General features: G+C 44.0%; 1 protein-coding gene across 1 annotated transcript in view; it reads left to right on the forward strand.

The window, feature by feature from the left end:
- The window catches only part of PTPN9 (protein tyrosine phosphatase non-receptor type 9), a 53,127-nt gene that overhangs the window by 10,138 nt on the left and 22,769 nt on the right, over window positions 1-20,220 (forward strand). Inside the window, exons 2-3 of the mRNA XM_033166977.1 lie at window positions 11,331-11,474; window positions 12,764-12,853. Coding sequence (XP_033022868.1) covers window positions 11,331-11,474; window positions 12,764-12,853 — 234 coding nt within the window. The remainder of the gene's footprint in view (window positions 1-11,330; window positions 11,475-12,763; window positions 12,854-20,220) is intronic.

Here is a 20,220-nt window from a genome sequence, read left to right on the forward strand (position 1 = left end):
TGGTAAGGGATGAGAAGTAAGATGGAAGAAGCTGCGTAGATGTAATACCCAAATGCCGAGAGGAACATACTCCCCCCCCAAACATATGATTATGCTGCAGTTCGATATCGTCTAGTCTCAAATTGATAAGTTTTTTTGCGGAAATCAATTCTAAATTCAGGACTTCAGAAGGAGAAATTCCAATATGCAGAAGTTTGGCATGGATCTTGCTGGCCTAAGGACTAGCAAATTCATCCCGCCATAGGCATTGGGCTAGATAGTGATCAGGAAGTCTATGCCAGAGTGTTAACCAAAAATTTAGAGTTCATTTCCATATCAGTGTTTCTATTGAAGAGATTTTCAATTCTAGACGAGGGGGAAGTTTCAGAAGACGGCGCAAAAAATAGTTTTGGAGCGTCTTGAAGGGAGTAAATTTGGCCATAGCAGCCCAAGAATTCTTGTACTACCTCCTTACTTATTCTGGGCTGTTTTCCCCCTGCTGAATCATCTGCTCCATATTCTTCAGGTTGGGCATTGTTTTCTTTTTTGGAGAAGACTGTTCCAGGAAGGCATCATCTGTGTCCTCAGTTTGGCTTGGGGATCTGTAGTAAACTCCCACAATGAGATCACTGTTATTTTTCTCTCCCTTAACTTTGACCCAGATACTTTGATGTGGTCAACACAGTCAAATGTTTTTGCGTATTCAATGAAGCAGAAGTAGATGTTTTTCTGGAAAACTCTAGCTTTCTCCATAATCCAGCGCATGTTCGCAATTTGGTCTCTGGTCCCTCTGCCCCTTCGAAATCCAGCTTGCACTTCTGGGAGTTCTCAGTCCACATACTGCTTAAGCCTGCCTTGTAGAATTTTAAGCATAACCTTGCTAGCATGTGAAATGAGCGCAATTGTGCGGTAGTTGGAGCATTCTTTGGCACTGCCCTTCTTTGGGATTGGGATGTAGACTGATCTTCTCCAGTCCTCTGGCCTCTGATGAGTTTTCCAAACTTGCTGGCATATTTTTTAGACTTCCGGGTTGGGCGCCAAGCTGTACAGTCGGGAGAAACCTCAGCTCCGAGGTTTCTCCATCACTGCGGTGGGAGGGGGAGTCACAACTGCGCCGCAATCCCCCTAAAAAAACTCCAGGAGGGGTGTCCTGGAGGCGTGGATCCAGCGGGTGCCCAGGAAGCCTCCCCTACTCTCTGGTAAGCCCTAGTAAGGGCAGCCGTGAGCAAGCGGGGTCGAAGGCTAGGGCATTGTGGAAAAACCACTACCATCACAGCGAGAAGTAGCGGCTGCTGGCAGAAAGAGTGCTCAATTTCTCCAAGATTAGGAACCTATTTGGACTCTGTAAGTACCAATTGCATTAAGAAAAAAGGATTTTCGAAAAGTGGACTAGAGACTAAAAGTGACAGTTTGGAGGATATAACACAAGCGCAAAAGGAACAAACCAAATGGAGTCTGCATGCAAAAAGGAAGTGATAACGGGAAAGTCATGGTCCAGAAAGAAGAGAAAGAAGTGCAACCATTCAGGGCTTTGCCATTTTACCACGAGAATGCTACAATGCTGCAAGAGGATAGGGACAGAAGCCAGCAAGTTTTGACTTTTGGGTCAGGGTTTTTGAAAGGGTTGGAGTAGGGTAATAAGACTGGATATATTTTATGGAATTTCTTTTCTATATGGTTTTGACAAATGGATATGGACACTGCGGCAACGGAAAATGTTAAAAATTATTAGCCAAAATTTTTGAGGCCGGAGGGAGGGGAGGGAGTAGAATAGCTAAAATTGGTTAAGAAATCAGAAAATTCAGAAGTATATTGAGGCCGAGTTAGAGAAGAAAATATAAGTAATTAAGTTTGATGTATTAATGATTTTAAAAAATGATAAAGAGGAAAGAAATATAGTGTAAATTAGATTTGAAGATGATTGGAAAACTGGGAAATATGTTTTTACTTTGAAGTCAACAGGGGGGGATTCGAGGAAGTCAATTTAAAGACGAAATTGAAAGGAGTAGGAATACCTGGCCCAGGAAAAGGGTCAGGACTAAGCAATGATTTATGCAAAATGATGGGTTAAATGTGAGATGATATTATATGTGCTCCTGTGAGAGGGGGGTTTGGATATTTTGCTCTCCTCGGTGGGAGAGGGGGGAGTATGAAAAATTTAACCATGTAAAGATTTGTGCTTTAAATTGAAAAATTAATAAATTTAAACTCATCACATTGCTGTTAAATTTTTTCATCCTCCCCCTCCTCTCACTAGGGGGAGCAAACCTCACTCCCCTCTCTCATAGGGAAAAACATTTAACATTTTAAATTTAACATATTACATATACACGTTATTTACGTCCTGCCCTTTCCAGACTTGACTTTCATCTTTTCCTTTACTTCATTGTTAATTGACTTCCTCAAATTCCCCCCTATTTAATTCATTATCTATCCTCTTTACAGCTTTCCAAATTCCTTGTCAAATCTATTTTACCTATTTTTTTTAGAGAAATTCATCAACTATACTTTATAAAAGATTCATCAACTATAATCTTAATTACTTATATTCTTTATAAACCCTCAGCTCCTAGATGCTTCTGCACTTTTCTAAGCCTAATCAATTTTTCCTATTAAACTAATATTATACACCTATATTTCTTCTTTCTTTCTACCCCCCTCCCTCCCTCCAATCTTGAAATTTTTAGCTATTAAATCTTAACATTTACTCATTAATCCCAGTCGCCAGATCCATAAATCATAACCAGTATAGCAAAAAAATAAAAATGGTACAATATTATCTCTTTCATCCCACTCCAGAGTCCTTAGCCCATAACTCAGTCAAATCTATCTTCTGTTCTCTTTTCATTTTTTGTAATGTGCTGATCCATGAGTCCTTCTCATATTTATATAACGGCCAGGCTTGTTGCATCTCTCATTTGTCCCTTTGCAGAGTGGAGTTTTTATTTTGTTTTTCCATAGGTTCCATTCTCATTTTCTCCTTCTCCGCAAGGGGGTCCCTTTATAGACAGTTCAACGCTGCTCCTTTCCTTTCTACTTAACAAAATGTTTTGGGTTGGGGTTGTTTTTGGCTGAATTTCCACTGGAACTGGTACTGTCCTTTCCATTCTCATTATATTTACTTTCATTTCTAAGTTCTGCAAAGTCTTATTCGAATCTCCTAAGGTCTGTTCTATCTCTTGCAAAAGTTCCAAGGTTTTCCTCTGAAACTCGACAGACCATTTTTCCTTCCTCATCTCCAAGGTCAAAAAACAAATTTGTAGTCAAAATAATTTCGTTATGCTGCGACACCCACAGCCATATTGTCTTTGTTCCTGCTAATCCTCTCAAGACTACAGGGAAGAAGAGTAAATTTTCCAGTTCAACATTTGCTCTGAATTAATCTCAAAAGTTTCAAAAAACAGTTACAAAAGCTTTCTTCTTTTTGCTTGTTAGTTTGACAGCTGCCTTGGATATAATGCTACACTGCTCCTTTCTGCTTCAACGGCAAGGGACCGACCTCCCTTATTTTAAGCACCTTCCTTCTTTCCTTCTAATTAAATCCAATTGTACTCACGATTTTACTGAACACAGTCCAAATTAGGTCAAATTTTTGTGGAGAAATTGGGCGCTCTCAACGACCGGCATTCGCTGCTTCTCGCGGCAAGGGTAGACGCTGGATCCACAGGGCTCCGTCTCCCGCCCCGCTCGCTCTCGGCAGCTCTTATTAGAGCTTGCCGGGGAGCGGGGGAGATGTCTTGAGCCCCCGCCGGATCACCATGCCCCCAGGACGCTCTTCCTGGGGTTTTTTGGGAGTCCGCAGCGCAGTTGCGGGTCTCTCTTTCCCCTACCGTGACTAGGAACCTCGCAGCGAGGTTCCCAGTGACCGATTGCTATGGCGCCCAACCGGAAGTCCCATCCTTGAAAATTTTAAATAACTCAGCTGGAATATCATCACCTCCACTGGCCTTGTTATTAGCAGTGCTTTCTAAGGCCCATTTGACTTCACTCTCCAGGATGTCTGGCTCAAGGTCAGCAATCACACTACCTAGGGTGTACGAGATCTCCATATCTTTCTGGTATAATTCCTCTGTGTATTCTTGCCACCTCTTCTTGATGTCTTCTGCTTCTGTTAGGTCCTTCCCACTTTTGTCCTTTATTATGGTAATCTTTGTGTATGGTAATCATTGTGTACTATGTGTAAAAACGTAGTAAAACCTTAAACCATAAAAAGCTTCCCTATACAGGGCTGCCTTCATATGTTTCCTAAATGTTATATAATTACTCATTTCCTTAACATCTGACGGAAGGGTGTTCCATAGGGTGGGTGCCACTACTGAGAAGGCCCTCTGCAAACAAAAACAATGCAAACGCACACACACATCAAATCCCCAACAACTTTTAAAATGACATTGGATGCCAATCAGCCAAAGGCATGGTTAAAAGAGGAATGTTTTTGCCTGGTACCTAAAGGCATATAATGAAGGCACCGGGCAAACCACCCTGGGGAGATCATTCCACAAATGAGGAGCCAATGCAGGAGGAGGCCTGTCCTCTGGATCTCTTGCAGAGGAGGTACATAAAGAAGGGCCTCAGAAAATGATCTCAGGGACTTCCGGCGGCGACGCCATTGCGGGTGGTCGTGGGCTGCTTCGGCTGCGAGGCGCCCAGTCCATCCCGGGGGTTTGGAGCCCCGCTACCGCAAAGCGGGGCTCCGGTGGGGTGCAGGAAGAGCGTCCCACACCCTGGGCTCCCCGGCTGTGCCCGTTGTGGCTCCGAACCCTTCCCTCGCTCCCCCTGTAAAGGGGGAGTGGGGGTGAAGGGACGACGGAGCCGGGCTATAGGGGACATGCCCCAACCGGGATGTAAATGCGGCGACAAAGCCTGTGATGAGCGTCTAAGTTCTACCTGTCTTTAGCGATCTGAAAGAACCCGGTGGTTGTGAGTATTTGACTGACTTTTCTATTCTTGGAACGATCCGGGGGGAAGAGGAAAGGGAGCCTGCCTCCCTCCCTTCGGGAGAGAAAGAAAGTAACCAGTTTATTTGACTGCTGCTACAATAATGGATATAAAGTGCTTGGAATTCGAAAACTGAGACTGCTGAGTTTTCCCCTTGGGGATTAAGTGGGGAGAAAATATCTCCTTTTAAAGTTTTGGTCTTTACACTCTGGCTTCAGAAAAAATGGCGATGGAAAATTTGGACTGACGTGGGAAACAATTGAAACAAAGGAAGGAAGAGACAGGAACTGAAATTTGACACTCACTCACCCTCCCTTCCAAAATGCTGGACTTTGTGTTTGAACTTGTTTTGAACTCTGGTCTAAAGGATGAAGGAATGCTTACTGTCTTGAGGCTGGAACTGCTTAATCGGAAATTGCAAGTCTTGAGTGGGATTTTAAATAAAAAGAATTTATTTCCCACAGAGGAGGCTTTTCAAAAGTTTTACACAATGGAAGCAAACCTTGGCAAAGAGCTGGAAGGGGTGCTTGAAGGATGGTCTGAAATGGCTGGGCAACTCCGGGAAAAGGAACCGTTTGCTGGGGGTGGCAGCCCTGGAACGGGAAAATTTATAATATCCAGACCCCGAGGTGGGAGCTCGGGGGCAAGGGACATGGAATTAAGATATCTACAAGAAGCAGAAGTATGGTACAAAGAAGCGGAGGAGCCCAGGAAGGAGGTGATGTGTACCCTGAAGCTCGATGCAAGGTCTGTTGTGAATGCTGCCTGGATCTGTGGACATTTGGGACAAGAAGACAACTGGAGGATTGGTTCTGGCGAAAGACTGAGAAAGACAATGGACAGAGGGGGTGTGGGATGAAGTATTAAATGTAAAACCTAAATGGTCTGTCATGGTATCTGAAATCGGAGAGTGAAGTTTGTTAATTTTAAGTTTATTTTGAATAAGCAAGGAGATATTGGATTTTAAGTTAAAAGCAGCATGATAAAGGACAGAAGAAATAAGTTGAGTTTTTATAAGAATACTCTGTTAAGATTTAGGTTATAATAGGACGATTAAGAGAATTGTGTTATCTTTAATTGAAGTTAAAAAAAATTTATAGAGAAAAGTTGTTAAGAAAGTAAAATATGGATTTAAAACCGAAGGTGAAAAGGCGGGGGAAGTCAAACGTCAAGATTCAGAAATAGAAATTTTTTTTTTGTAAGGTATACAAATAAGAAGAAGAATCCTGGCATTATGTGTATTTGTATTTGTTTTGTATTTGTAGGTGTGGGTCTGGGTATGTGTTGTATTATGAAAATGTTAATAAATTCTTCTTTAAAAAAAAAAACAGAAAATGATCTCAGGGTCTGGGTAGGTTCCTATGCCAAGAGGTGGTCCTGGAGGTATTGCAGTCCTGTGCCATTTAAGGCTTTATAGGTCAAAACCAGCACTTTGAATTGGGCCCAGAAATTAATTGGTAGCCAGTGCAGTTGGACCAGGATTGGTGCAATATGCTCAAACTGTCTTGCTCTGGTGAGCAGCCTGGCCACTGAATTCTGCAATAGCTGAAGTTTATGAACTGTCTTCGGTGGCAGCCCTATATATAACACACTGCAGTAATCTAACCTTCAGGTTACCAGAGCAAAGACAACAGTAGTTAGGCTATCTCTCCCATCAATTCAGTCCAGGGAACTGCCCACTACCAGGGTCTCAGTCTTATCTGGATTGAGCTTCAGTTTGTTGCATCTCACCCAGTCCACAATCCACTGCCTCAACTGCAGATGTAAAGGAGAAGTAGAGCTCAGTGTCATCAGTATATTGCCGACAACATACTCCAAACCTCTGGATAACCCCCTTGGCAGTTCCATGTTGATGTTGAACAGCATAGGGCATAGGCATGAACCCTGCAGGACTCCACATTGGAGACTCCATGGGGAGGAAGAACACTCCCCAAGCAACACACTCTGGGAATGACCATCCAAGGAGGACTGGAACCAGCCACTCCAGAAGGATACCCTGGTTGATGGGATCAAAAGCTGCTGAGAGATTGAGGAGAATTAATGACACATTTTCCCTGTCTCACTCCAAGCAAGGGTCATCATGTAGGGTGACCAAAGCAGTTTCTGTGCCAAAACCAGACCTAAACCTTGATTTAAATGGTTCTAGAAAATCAGTTTCCTCCACGAGCACCTAGATCTGGTCTGCAACCACTCGCTCCAGAACCTTGCCCAGGAAAGGGAGATTAGCAACTGGCCAGTAGTTTGTTAGTTTTTCTGCATCCAGGCAAGGTTTCTTAAGGAGTGGTTTTACCACTGCCTCCTTCAAACAGGCAGGGACCACCCCCTCTCGTAAAGAGGCATTGGTCACCTCCCTGGCCCAGCCAGCTGTTCCCTCCCTGCTGGTTTTTATCAGCCAAGAGGGGCAAGGGTCTAGAGCACCAGTGGTTGCTCTGACTGATTTGAGCACCTTGTCCACACCCTCGAGCCTTACCAACTGAAACTCAGCCAACACAACAGGACTAGACTGCTGTGGACACCCCATGAGATACATCTACTATAACAGCAGAGTCAAGGTCTTGGTGGATTCAAGCGATCTTATCCTCAAAATGCCTTGCAAACAAGTCACAGCGAGCTGCTGTTGGTTTTCCCACCTCCTTTGGGTCAGCCTGGAAAAGGCCTGGAAAAGCTCTGCCAGACGACATAATGAGGATGCAATGGAGGCAGCAAAGTAGAATAATAGAAACATAGAATTGTGGAGTTGGAAGGGACCCCAAGGTTCAGGGTGGATTTGATTTAAATAAATTGATTTAAATATATTTTTTTACAGAAAGACTCATACTTACTTTTATAATCTTAATATTTACAAACAGATGAAGGTTTAATTTTTGGAATAATAAATTTTCAGAGTAGTTTTTACAGTTATATCAAAAATTGCTGATTTGGTTATACTGTACTATTAGAAATACATAGACAGATTATTATGAAATTTTTGTGAGGTTTAATAAGTTAACTGTTTATATTTGGACAACTTTTCTGCTGTACTTTATTGGAAGGAGAAAAATAATCATTTCCTTAATAACAATTTAAACAATTTATTTAAATAAAACAGTAACATTATAGCATATGTATCCATGTTTGTTAACTGATGTGGTTAAACGGTTTTAAAAAAAACAAACACACAGACTGAGTTTTAGCACCCATGGAAAAACTTAAAACAAATCATTATTTCCTGATGAATAGCCTTTGGACTATAATGTAACTTAAATAGAAAACTATATTTAGAAAGATTTTCCCTCCAAAAGCATTTTATTTTAAAAATCCAATTTAAATTAAAAAACTGATTTTTATATTATTATTAATATATATATATAATCATTGATTTTTACCCACCCTGCCAAGGGTCCTCTAGTCCAGCCCCCTGCAATGCAGGAAACTCAGCTAAAGCTTACATGACAAATGGCCATCCAACCTCTGCTTAAAAACCTCCCAAGGAGGGAGAGTCCACCACCTCCCAAGGGAGAGCATTCCACTGCCTAACAGCTCTTACTGTCAGAAAGTTTTTCCTGATGTTTAGTCAGAATCTCTTTTCTTGTAACTTGAAGCCATTGGTTCAGTTCCTAGCCTCCAGAGCAGGAGAAAATACCAGTAAGCTTGTTCCTTTTTCATGTGACAGCCTTTGAGAAATTTGAAGATGGCTATCATATCTCCTCTCATTCTCCCCTTTTCCAGGCTAAACATCTCCAACTCTCTCAACCATTCTTCATAAGGCTTGTTTCCGGCTTGTGAACATCCTTCTAAAAACATCCTTCTAAAATTGTGGTGTCCAGAATTGGACACAGGACTCCCAGTATTGTCAGACCAATAGAGCAGTACTATTACTTCCCTTGATCCAGACATTAGACTTCTGTTTTGACTGGCTGAAGATCTTTTGTTGGAAGTTCCTGTGTTTTCATGCCAGCACATAACAAGAGCCATGCTGAATCGGACCAGGGAGCCACTTCGACCACCTTCCTGCTTTCCACAGTGGCCGGTCAATTGCCTTCAGGAATCTCATAATTTTTATTTTTTTTATGCAACAACTTTTGGGTGCTGGCTCTCCCAACAGTGGTTCTGTGCTTAATTGGGACTGGGAGGGGATCCAGATTCAGATACATGCTTAGCCCTGAAGTTTACTGGGATGACCTTGGGCTGCTCACCATCTCTGAATCTAAGCTGCATCGCAGGGCTGTTGTGGAAGAAGGACCATGTCATGTATATTGTCAAGTTCATTGGAGGAAAGGCAGGGAATGAATAAAATAAATCAATTTGCACACAAGTCTAGCCCTCTTCTCAGCAACCCCCATAAAAAGGGCCCCCAGTGCAGTGGCATATAGGTGTTGGTAAGATGGCTACTCTCTTCAGGCTTAAAGTATACAAGACAGAACACACAAGGAAATGGCACTGGGGAGGGAGGAGGGCAGGGGGAGAAAAGAAAACTAGAGTGCTGGCTACAGAGAGAGCATTTGAATGACCAGCTGGAATGGAAAGGTTCATGTTCACCTGCCAAGACCTTAATGAAAAGTTTCTGTGTTTGCAGGATGCACAGATAACAGGAATGCTCTGGGAGCTGTGGGTTTTCTTCTTTAAGCCTTAAGCCTTTTCAGCTGCTGGCTGCTTTTAAGCAAAGTATTTTCAAGGAATGCCTGGTACGAATTGTGTGGGATAATCAGTTGCATATAACCAACATGCTTAAATCTAATTAATGCATGAAGGGGTTAATACCATAGAGTAAGCTGTCCTGCTAAGCTCAGCTAAGCCCACTTTCCCTGCACCATCTGGGGGGATTGAGGGCCCCCTCAATTTTCAAGGAGGGAGCTGGGGCCCCTCAAAATCTCCCAGTGGCCATGTGCACATGCCACAAGGTGTGGTCGCATCACGTGCGCTATCCATGAGGCATTTGTACAACACATCAGCATGCCCTGCGGCATGCACACACAGCATACTGACACTGCATGGCCCTGGCCCCCTCAATTGTGGGGGCAAGGCAATGGGCTTGCTTTGGGAGGAACTAGGTAATTAAACCTTTGTTTCCCTTTCAGTCTACCTGAGAAACTCAATTGTGTGAAGAGGCTCAGCTGCTTGCTTCAGCTTAGACCACATGGCTCTCACAAGCCACTCTTGAGTTCCTATATATACCAATACTTTAGGAACTTTCACTGCTCTGTAACTAAGCTAAGTTTTAGTGCCTGTGCAACTTTTTCCACACATAACTTGCCATATGTGTGGTCTTTTTATGTGCTGGGGAAAGAGGAAAACTTTGTAAGGAACTCACAAGGGCATATTTTAAAAGGTCTAACAGCCTATATTTCCACACTTTCCTTTGCTTTATATTTTGTGAAAGGCTTCTCCACATAAATTTCAAGACTTGAGAAAGACCTAATACAAACACAAAAAGCCACTCTCTAAAATGTACAGGCTTCTCCTTGACTGGGAGGTCAAGGAGGAAGAAGTAAAATCTGTTATTGTAGAATGGGCCAGAGATTTTGGCTACAACATCCAAATGGAATCATGGGAAAGGTTGTGGAGGGAGGACCTGAAATTCACTGTGTGCTACAATTTGAAAGAGAATTTCATGAAAGTGCTCTACACCTGTAAAACTGGCCAAAACATAAATCTAGGTCAAACATCTGCTGGAGGCACTATGATCCAAATGTGGTGGAACTGCAAAAAATAAGGGATTTTTGGGAAACTATATATAACGAACTAAAAATGTTTAAATGTTCCTTTCCTAAGAAGCCTGAAGCCTTCCTGTTAGGTATAATGAGCAATGAAATTCCAAAAAGGGTAAGAAATTTTTTTATGTATGCAGTAGCAGCATTAAAAATTCTGGTTGCTAAGGTATGGAAAGGAGATTCTACTCCCTCAAAATTAGACTGGCAGAATAAAATGTTAGAATATGCAGAGGTAGCAAGATTGACATCAAGATTCCGAGACCATACAGATCAAATATTTAATAAAGAATGGAATATTTACAGAGAATATCTAAAAGAAATCTGTAATAATGAGTGTAATAATCTAAATTCTTTGGCAGGGCTGGATTGACTTCTGCATGAAATAAGAGAATTTTACAAAATTAACACAACTGAACAACCTCTGAGAGATAAAGTTTAGCATGCAGTTGTAATGTAATTTAGGAACCACAATGGGGGGACTGGAAGTCATGTCAGAATTCGTGACGTGTGAATTCAATCTTTTATTTTTTTTGTAGTGAGTGTTGATTGCCTTTTGTTCATTGTTGCGTATTGTTTTGTTTTGTAATTGTTTTGTTTTGTGTTTAAAACCAATAAAGCATTTTTAAAAAATTGTTGTAGCTTGCCCTGGGACCTCAGCGTGAAGGGCTGTGATGATGATTTTAATTAATGGTATCTTTTTCTTTTCTCTTCTCTCCGGAACAGGCAACCAAACAATTCCTTGAAGAGATTAACAAGTGGACAGTCCAGTACAATGTGTCTCCCCTCTCTTGGAACGTGGCAGTCAAATTCCTCATGGCCAGGAAATTCGATGTCCTCCGAGCGATTGAGCTCTTCCATTCCTACAGGGTAAGAGGATTAATTCCTCCCTGGAAATGGAGAGAGAGCTGGAGAGCCCTCATGGCTCATGAGGAGACCCTTCCTGAAGCCTGAAGGGACTTCAGGGAGGGTGGAGGAGAGGGCTTTGTGGAGGCTGCTCAGCCTCCCTGCCTAACAGCTGATGCGAAGGGTGGTCTCGCAGCAGCAGCCGCTTTTCACGTCCCAGAGCTTCAATTCCAATTGTGGTTCTTTTGGGTGCAGTATTTTTGATCTGGCTTGTAGAGAGAGTGCATTTAACGGGTATCTAGAGGGTGCTTCCACTTACGTGATTTTCACCTATGTGCCAGAACATGTGGGGAGTTGCCTGTACTAAAAATGATTAAAATTTCTGTCAGCATTTCAAAGCATCTGGGGAGGCCTGTCTAAACAAAAATGTTTTCAGCAGGTGCTGAAAAGAGTGCAGTGAAAGCTCCTGCTTGGCATCAAAAGGCAATGAGTTCCAAAGTGTAGATGCTGTCACATTCCCAGCATCTCAGGAACACCTGAGAGTTTAAAAAGTCCTCCTGTTTGAAACTCTGGAGAGCCTCTGATAGCTGACAGGGAACCCTTTTTAGCCCCAAAGGCTGCGATCTGCCTTGGGCAGTGTTGGGGGGGGGCGGCGTGTGCCCTTGGGGGAGGGGCAAAGGGTGATACTCTTCCTCTTGCATAGTAAGTTGTATTCCAGGCATGCCAAATTCTGGTGTTTCTACTTCCTTGCGATCTATCCCTCCATCCAGACAAGCGGGGAACATTGTGCCCTTTCGTGGACTTATTCCAGGCAGGTAAACACACTTGAGGAAGGGAGAGCTGTGGCCCAAGATCTGGCCAAGCAAGAGTGCTGCAGGCCAGACAGAGAGGTCGGGGGCCACATGAGGTTCCCTGCCTGGGAAGTGAGCTTATCCCCTGGTCTGTCTTGGAAAAAGCAACTCAGGCAATTTGCCCAGGGAGATTCTTCTGTTCTTGGGTGAGAAGGATCCGCTGGCTGAGAAGAGCCACCCCGGCTGCAACCAGGGTGGACTGCAATAGCCCCTGGAGGTATTTCGGCCCCAGAAGCTGCCTTGGTGGAAAGCTTAATGTCAAAGAAAGATCCCATCAGCAACCTGAGGGGTGGGCTGCCCCACAGCTTGTGCAGGGAGCTGCTGCCAGTCAGGGTCTGTGTGGCTCTCCAGGTGCTGCTGGACTCCAGTTCCACTCAGCCCCACCCAGAGGGCTACTGGTCTGAGCGGACGGAGCACCCCCACCTTGGTTGCAGACAATAACAGTGTTTTCTTTCCTCCTAGGAAACCAGGCTGAAGGAAGGGATTGTGAAGCTGAAGCCTCATGAGGAACCTCTCCGCTCAGAGCTGCTTAGTGGAAAGTTCACTATCCTAGTGAGTAAGGTGCTTTGCTTGGGCAGACAGAGCTGTGGATAACTGTGGAAGTTGGGCTTCCTGTTTGCGGAGGCATGGGACACATGTCTCTGTAGTGTGGTTTTAGATCATAGAATCATAAAATGGTAGAGTTGGAAGGGACCCCAAGGGTCATCTAGTCCAACCCCTGGCAATGCAGGAATTTCAGCTGAAGCATCCATGACAGATGGCCATCTAACCTCTGCTTGAAAAACTCCAAGGAAGGAGAGTCCACAACCTCCCAAGGGAGTTCATCCTACTGTTGAACAGCTCTTATCATCAGAAAGTTATTCCTGATGTTTAGTCAGAACTTCCTTTCTTGTAACTTGAAGCCATGGATTCGAGTCCTACCCTCCAGAGCAGGAGAAAACAAGCTTGCTCCATCTTCCACATGACAACCCTTAAGATATTTGAAGATGGCTATCATATCTCCTCTTAGTCTCCTCTTTTCCAGGCTAAACATACCCAGCTCCTTCAACTGTTCCTCATAAGGCTTCGTCTCCAGACCCTTCATCATCTTGGTTGCCCTCCTTTGCACACCTTCCAGTTTGTCAACACCCTTCTTATACCGTGGTGCCCAGAACTGGACACGGTCCAAGTGTGGTCTGAGTAAGGCAGAATAGAGCAAGACTATGACTTCCCTTGATCTGAACACTAGATTTCCTTCTGTTGATTCAGCCTAGAATAGCATTAGCTTGTTTGCTGCTGCATCACACTGTTGACTCATATTAAGCTTGTGGTCCACCAAGACCCCTAGATCCTTTTCACATGCACTACTAGTAAACCAGGTGACCCCCATCTTATATTTGTGCATCTCGTTCTTCCTGCCTAAGTGCAGAACCTTACATTTGTCCCTGTTGAAATTCATATTGTTAGCTTGCACCCAGTTCTACAATCTGTTAAGGTCATTTTGAATCCTGATTCTGTCTTTTGTGGCATGAGCTACCCTTCCCAGTGTGGTGTCTTCTGCAAATTTGATGAGCATCCCCTCAATTCCTTTGTCCAAGTCCTTTATAAACACACTAGCTGACCCGGCCACGCTTTGCTGTGGCTTATTTGGTGAAATGGGAAAGGAGAATAAAAAACAGAAAGCACATGGTTCTGCACAGCTTTTCCTGTTTCTCAAGTATCGTAATTTCTGAGCTCATTTCCCCTGGCTGTCTCTATGCCACGTCTCGACTGTCTCGTGACTCTCCCCGATCTCAACCAGTACGTGATCGGTCAGAAACATCCAAATTTTACGATTTTATATATATAGATAGGACGTCTGTATTTTCACAGAAGGATCTGGTCACAGACACCCCTGCCCCACATGCCCTGCCAGCCCTCCTTGCCCCCTGCCGGCTCTCCCTTCTTGTCTCCCCTTTTCTATCCTTTCCTTTCATTTCCCCGTCACCCACCATCGAGGGAGACTAACTGCCTGACGGCCAACGACCCTCCACCGCTGTTCTCCACAAACTGCACCTTGGAGACAATGATGTTGTCCTCGAGGACGAAGCCAAAGGCTGTGCAAACCGCGTCTCCGTGGGCCGAGTCCACCTCAGTCTCCGAGCTGCCGCACACGGCACACACCCGCCTATCGGCGCCGCTGCCCAGCATCTTCAGGCGGGAGAGGCAGTAGGGATGGAGGCTCCCCTCAGGCCCAAGGAAAAACCTCGCTGTCGCTGCCTCGCGGGCTAGGCCGGCGACCCCTCCGCCCAGTCACCTGTCCGTGTGCTATCTCTCTCGCAGGCACATGCTTGCTCTCCCTTCATGGGCCTTGGCCGGCTCCACCTCAGCCCGCAAACCCCGCTCCTTCTTCCGAAGCCTCCAAGGGCTAGTTGCCTCCCCTCGCCGGGAACGGGTGAGCCAAGTGCTCGCTTGGCCGAGGGGATGCGTTCGGCTCCAGGCTGCTGGACGCACTGCGGCCTAGGCTCTCCTGTGGGTCTTCGCGTGCCCTCTCACCTCAGACAGTGGGAAGTAGAGATGGCTTTTCCCATCCTCCTAGCTCTCAAGGTGTGAGAAGGAGGAGGAGTAGGGGGAGGGTCGTGGTGACATAGGAAGAGGAGGAGAATGGGGCGGAGACGGGTGTGGTGTGGTTTTTAACGTCCATTGGAGGGTGCTATATTTTTTTGCACAAAATCACATTTTTACCTGTCAAAGGTGTGATATTTGTACAATCTAATTACATATGATCTGGTCCTAACCAATAGTGATGACCTGGTTAGTGGGGTAGAAGTGGCAGGATCATTAGGTGAGAGTGATCATGCTCTTCTGGAGTTTATTATACAGCAGAAAGGAGCAAACAAGCATACTAAGACTCAAATTCTAGACTTTAAGAAAGCTGACTTGAGAAAAATTTGGGAAATGCTGGGTGTGATCCCATGGTCAGTAATACGAAAAGGGAAGGGAGTTCATGATGGATGGGAGTTTGTTAAAAGGGAGGTATTAAAAGCACAACTTCAAGCAGTACTAATGAGACGAAAACATGGAAGGTGCCTAAAGAAGCCAGAATGGCTATCTAAAGAACTTTTAACTGATTTAAGATTTAAAAGGGATATGTACAAAAAATGGAAAAAGGGGGAAATCACCAGAGAGGAATTCAAACAAATAGCCAGCACGTGTAGAGACAAAGTCAGAAAAGCTAAAGCACAGAATGAACTCAGGCGTGCTAGAGAGGTTAAAAGCAATAAAAAGGGCTTTTATGTGTATGTCCGTAGCAAAAGGAAAAACAAGGAAACAGTGGGGTCACTTAGAGGAGAAGATGGTGAAATGTGAACAGGAGACAGAGAAAGGGCAGAACTCCTCAATGCCTTCTTTGCCTCAGTCTTCTCCAAAAAAGAAAACAATGCCCGACCTGAAGAATATGGAGCAGATGATTCAGCAGGGGGAAAACAGCCCAGAATAAGTAAGGAGGTAGTACAAGAATACTTGGCTAGTTTAGATGTATTCAAGTCTCCAGGGCCAGATGAACTACATCCAAGAGTATTAAAAGAACTGGCAGAGGTGATTTCAGAACCACTGGCAGTAATCTTTGAGAATACCTAGAGAACAGGCGAAGTCCCAGCAGACTGGAGGAGGGCAAATGTTGTCCCTATTTTCAAAAAGGGGAAAAGAGAAGACCCAAACAATTACTGCCCAGTCAGCCTGACATCAATACCAGGAAAGATTCTAGAGCAGATCATTAAGCAAACGGTCTTTGAGCACCTAGAAAGGAACGCTGTGATCACTAAAAGTCAGCATGGGTTTCTAAAAAAAAAAGTAATGTCAGACCAATCTGATCTCATTTTTTGACAGAATCACAAGCCTGGTAGATGAAGGGAATGCTGTGGATGTAGCCTATCTTGATTTCAGCTAGGCCTTTGACAAGGTGCCCCATAATATTCTTGTAAAGAAGCTGGTAAAATGCGGGCTAGACAATGCTACCATTCAGTGGATTTGTAACTGGCTGACTGACCGAACCCAAAGGGTGCTCATCAATGGCTCCTCTTCATCCTGGAGAGAAGTGACTAGTGGGGTGCCACAGGGTTCTGTCTTAGGCCCAGTCTTATTCAACATCTTTATCAGTGACGTGGATGATGGGCTTGAGGGCATCCTGATCAAGTTTGCAGATGACACCAAATTGGGAGGGGTGGCTAATACCCCAGAGGACAGGATCACACTTCAAAATGACCTTAACAGATTAGAGAACTAGGCCAACACAAACAAGATGAATTTTAACAGGGAGAAATGGAAAGTACTACACTTGGGCGAAAAAAATGAAAGGCACAAATACAGGATGGGGAACACCTGGCTTGAGAGCAGTACATGTGAAAAGGATCTAGGAGTCTTGGTAGACCATAAACTTGACATGAGTCAACAGTGTGATGCGGCAGCTAAAAAAGTCAATGCAATTCTGGGCTGCATCAATAGGAGTATAGCATCTAGATCAAGGGAAGTAATAGTACCACTGTATTCCGCTCTGGTCAGACCTCACCTGGAATACTGTGTCCAGTTCTGGACACCACAGTTCAAGAAGGATACTGACAAGCTGGAACGTGTCCAGAGGAGGGCAACCAAAATGGTCAAAGGCCTGGAAACGATGCCTTATGAGGAACGGCTTAGGGAGCTGGGTATGTTTAGCCTGGAGAAGAGAAGGTTAAGGGGTGATATGATAGCCATGTTGGGAGACTTCCGGTTGTACGCCATTCTGCTCGGTCGGGAGAAACCTCGGCTCCGAGGTTTCTCCGTCGCTGCGGGGGAGGGGGGGAGGCGAAACTGCGCTTCGACCCCCCAAGAAACCCCAGGAACGAGTCCTGGGGACAAGGGATCCGGTGGGTCCCCCGGGAGCGCCTCCCTTGCTCTCTGGTAAGCCCTAATAAGGGCTGCCGTGACGAGCGGGGTTTCAGAGGCGCGGGGGCTGTGGATCGTCTGCTATCTCCGCAGCGAGAAGTAGCAGCTGCTGACAGAGAGAGCGTCCAATTCCTTCAAGATTCGGCTTTAATTTGGACTCTGTAAGTACTGACTTTCAAAAAGGAAAAGTGACATTAAAATCCAGCTTGCTGGGAACTTTAAAAACGGAGGTTGGTTCCTTGAACATTGAAACAAAAGGAAACAGTATAACTTTCAATCCGAAGCTGCTGCCTAACTTTGTGACAAGAAAATTTCTGTAACTGTTTTCCCCCAGGTAGGGGGATGAATTAGGATTTATTCTGAATGGAACTGTGTTTTATGGAAAATACTATTACTCTTTCTTTCTGGTGGTCCGGTATGAACAAACTTTTGATGGCTGCTTTTGCAGCGAAGAAGCATATTTGGACTGCATAAGCTTCTCAGACTTTAAACATGCCTAAAAGGAAATGGTCGCAGGAATTTCAAACCAAGACTTTCTAACTTTTACACAATTTAATAGTGAAATTTAATCAGTTAAATGGGATGGTAGAACCTTTGGACTTGGCTTTGCAGGAAAATGGAACAACGACTTATGGTGAAAGTTATGAGGATACAACATATACAGAAGATGAGAAAATCCAGGGTGGAAAATTAAATGGAGTCAACCCACAAAAAGGAAGGAGCAATGTGAGAAGGGTCAAAAGAAGAAGAAGTAAAAATGGGAAAGCTGAAGTAAAGAAGAAAGAACTATGGAGTGCTGTACGGAGCTTGGACAATGTTGAAAAAGTTTCAAGGACACATGAGATAAGAAAGAAGCAGAAGCCAGTTTCCCAGGACTTTGGCATTCAGGAATTTGAGAGGGTGGGGTGGGTTGAGAAAATGTATGTCTGTATGGATATTCTCTTTGTTTATGGTTTTGACAGAAGGTATTGTAATGGATAATGGTTAAGGATTAAGAATTAACAGCCAAAACTTTGGGGACCGGAGGGAGGAAAGGGGGGGGGGGAGAGTTAAAATTGAATTAATTACAATGTGTTAAACTATTGAAATTAAAAATTAGGCTATGGAGGGTTCAGAAATATTGTGAAGCAGAGGATATGTCAAATTCATAATTAAATTATGTCAGATGAATAATTATTTAGTAAAGAGGTTAAAGAAAAATGTCAGAATGTATAAGTAGCATGGAAATTTAATTGGCGATAACTGTGAATTAGGGTTTAATTTGGAATTCAACGGGGGGGGGGATCGGGGAAGTCTGTAAAGATGATGCATATAAGCTAATTGGTTAAATTGGGGAAGAATTGATAATTACCCCAGTGAGAGGGGGGGGGATCTGTTTTGTTTTGCTCCCCTTGGTGAGAGAAGGGGGAGTTTGGAAAATTTAATCATGTATTGTAATTTGGTTTAAATCTTCAATAAATATTATTTTAAAAAAAGATATGATAGCCATGTTCAAATATATAAAAGGATGTCATATAGAGGAGGGAGAAAGGTGGTTTTCTGCTGCTCCCGAGAAGCAGACACGGGGCAATGGATTCAAACTACAAGAAAGAAGATTCCACCTAAACATTAGGAAGAGCTGTTCAACAGTGGAATTTGCTGCCAAGGAGTGTGGTGGAGTCTCCTTCTTTGGAGGTCTTTAAGCGGAGGCTTGACAGCCATCTGTCAGGAATGCTTTGATGGTGTTTCCTGCTTGGCAGGGGGTTGGACTGGATGGCCCTTGTGGTCTCTTCCAACTCTGTGATTCTATGATCACTCCCATATGGCCATGGAACGTTGTGTCCAAATTTGAAATGAATCGGTCAAGCTGTTATGGAGAAAGCCGATTGTTAACAAACATCCAACTTGAACGATTTTATATATATAGATTGAACAACAATGAGCCTGGGACACAACGCTGTGGTACCCCACTTGTCACTTTTCCCCAGGATGACGAAGAACCATTAATGAGTACTCTTTTACTCTTTGGGTTCGGTCAGTCAACAAGTCACAAATCTTGTTCAGCCCACATTTTACCAGCTTCCTTGCAAGAATATCATGGGGGACTTTGTCAAAAGCCTTACTGAAGTCAAGTTACACTATGTCCACTGAATTCCCCTGATCCACCAAGCTTGTGACTCCATCAAAAAAAGAAAAGAAAAGAGATTTGTTTAGCATGACTTGCTTCTGAGGAACCCATGTTGTGTCTTAGTAATCACAGCATCCACAGATGTGGGAGGACAGATTGTCCATAACAGTGCTTCTTAAACTTGGGTCCTTAGTTAAAATGTAAGGTGAAGTATAAATTGTAATGTAACCCTATGCAATGTAATGTAACCCAATGTAATGTAATGTAAATGTAATCTATAAGTTATATGTATGTACGTTAAAAATCAATAAAAATTATGAATTAAAAAAAATAAACTTGGGTCCTTAGCTGTTGTTGGACTACAACTCCCACCATTCCTAGCTAGCAGGGATGATGGGAGTTGTAGTCCAACAACAGCTGAGATCCAAGTTTGAGAAACATTGGGAGCCTGCTGAGTCACCCAGTGGCCCATCTAGTCCAGCATCCTGTTCCCACAGTGGCCAACTGGGTGCCAGTTATGGGAAGCCAACAAGCAGGATCCAAGCACAGGAGCCCTCTCCCCTCTTGTAGTTTCCAACAACTGCTATCCAGAAGTGCTGCTGTCTCCAGCTGGGGGGGCAGAGCAGAGCCATCCTGACTGGTAGCCCTTGATAGCCGCCTCCTCCTCGTTGAATTGGTCCAATCTTCTTTTGAAGCCATCCAAGCTGATGGCTATCCCTGCTTCTGGAGGGAGGAAGTTCCATCCTTGAACTCTGCATTGTGTGAAGAAGGACTTCCTTTTATCTGTCTGGAATTTCACTCTGCTTTCCCCGCATCACATCCTATTCATGAATCAACAGCATCATAATTACTTTGACCCTCAGAGCTGCTTGTTTGTTTTATTAGGTTTATCTCCTTTGTTTTCCTCCAAGGAGGTTCAGGCCCTGTAGAT

Source organism: Lacerta agilis, chromosome 13 (assembly GCF_009819535.1).
Source record: "Lacerta agilis isolate rLacAgi1 chromosome 13, rLacAgi1.pri, whole genome shotgun sequence".
Classification (NCBI taxonomy): domain Eukaryota; kingdom Metazoa; phylum Chordata; class Lepidosauria; order Squamata; family Lacertidae; genus Lacerta; species Lacerta agilis.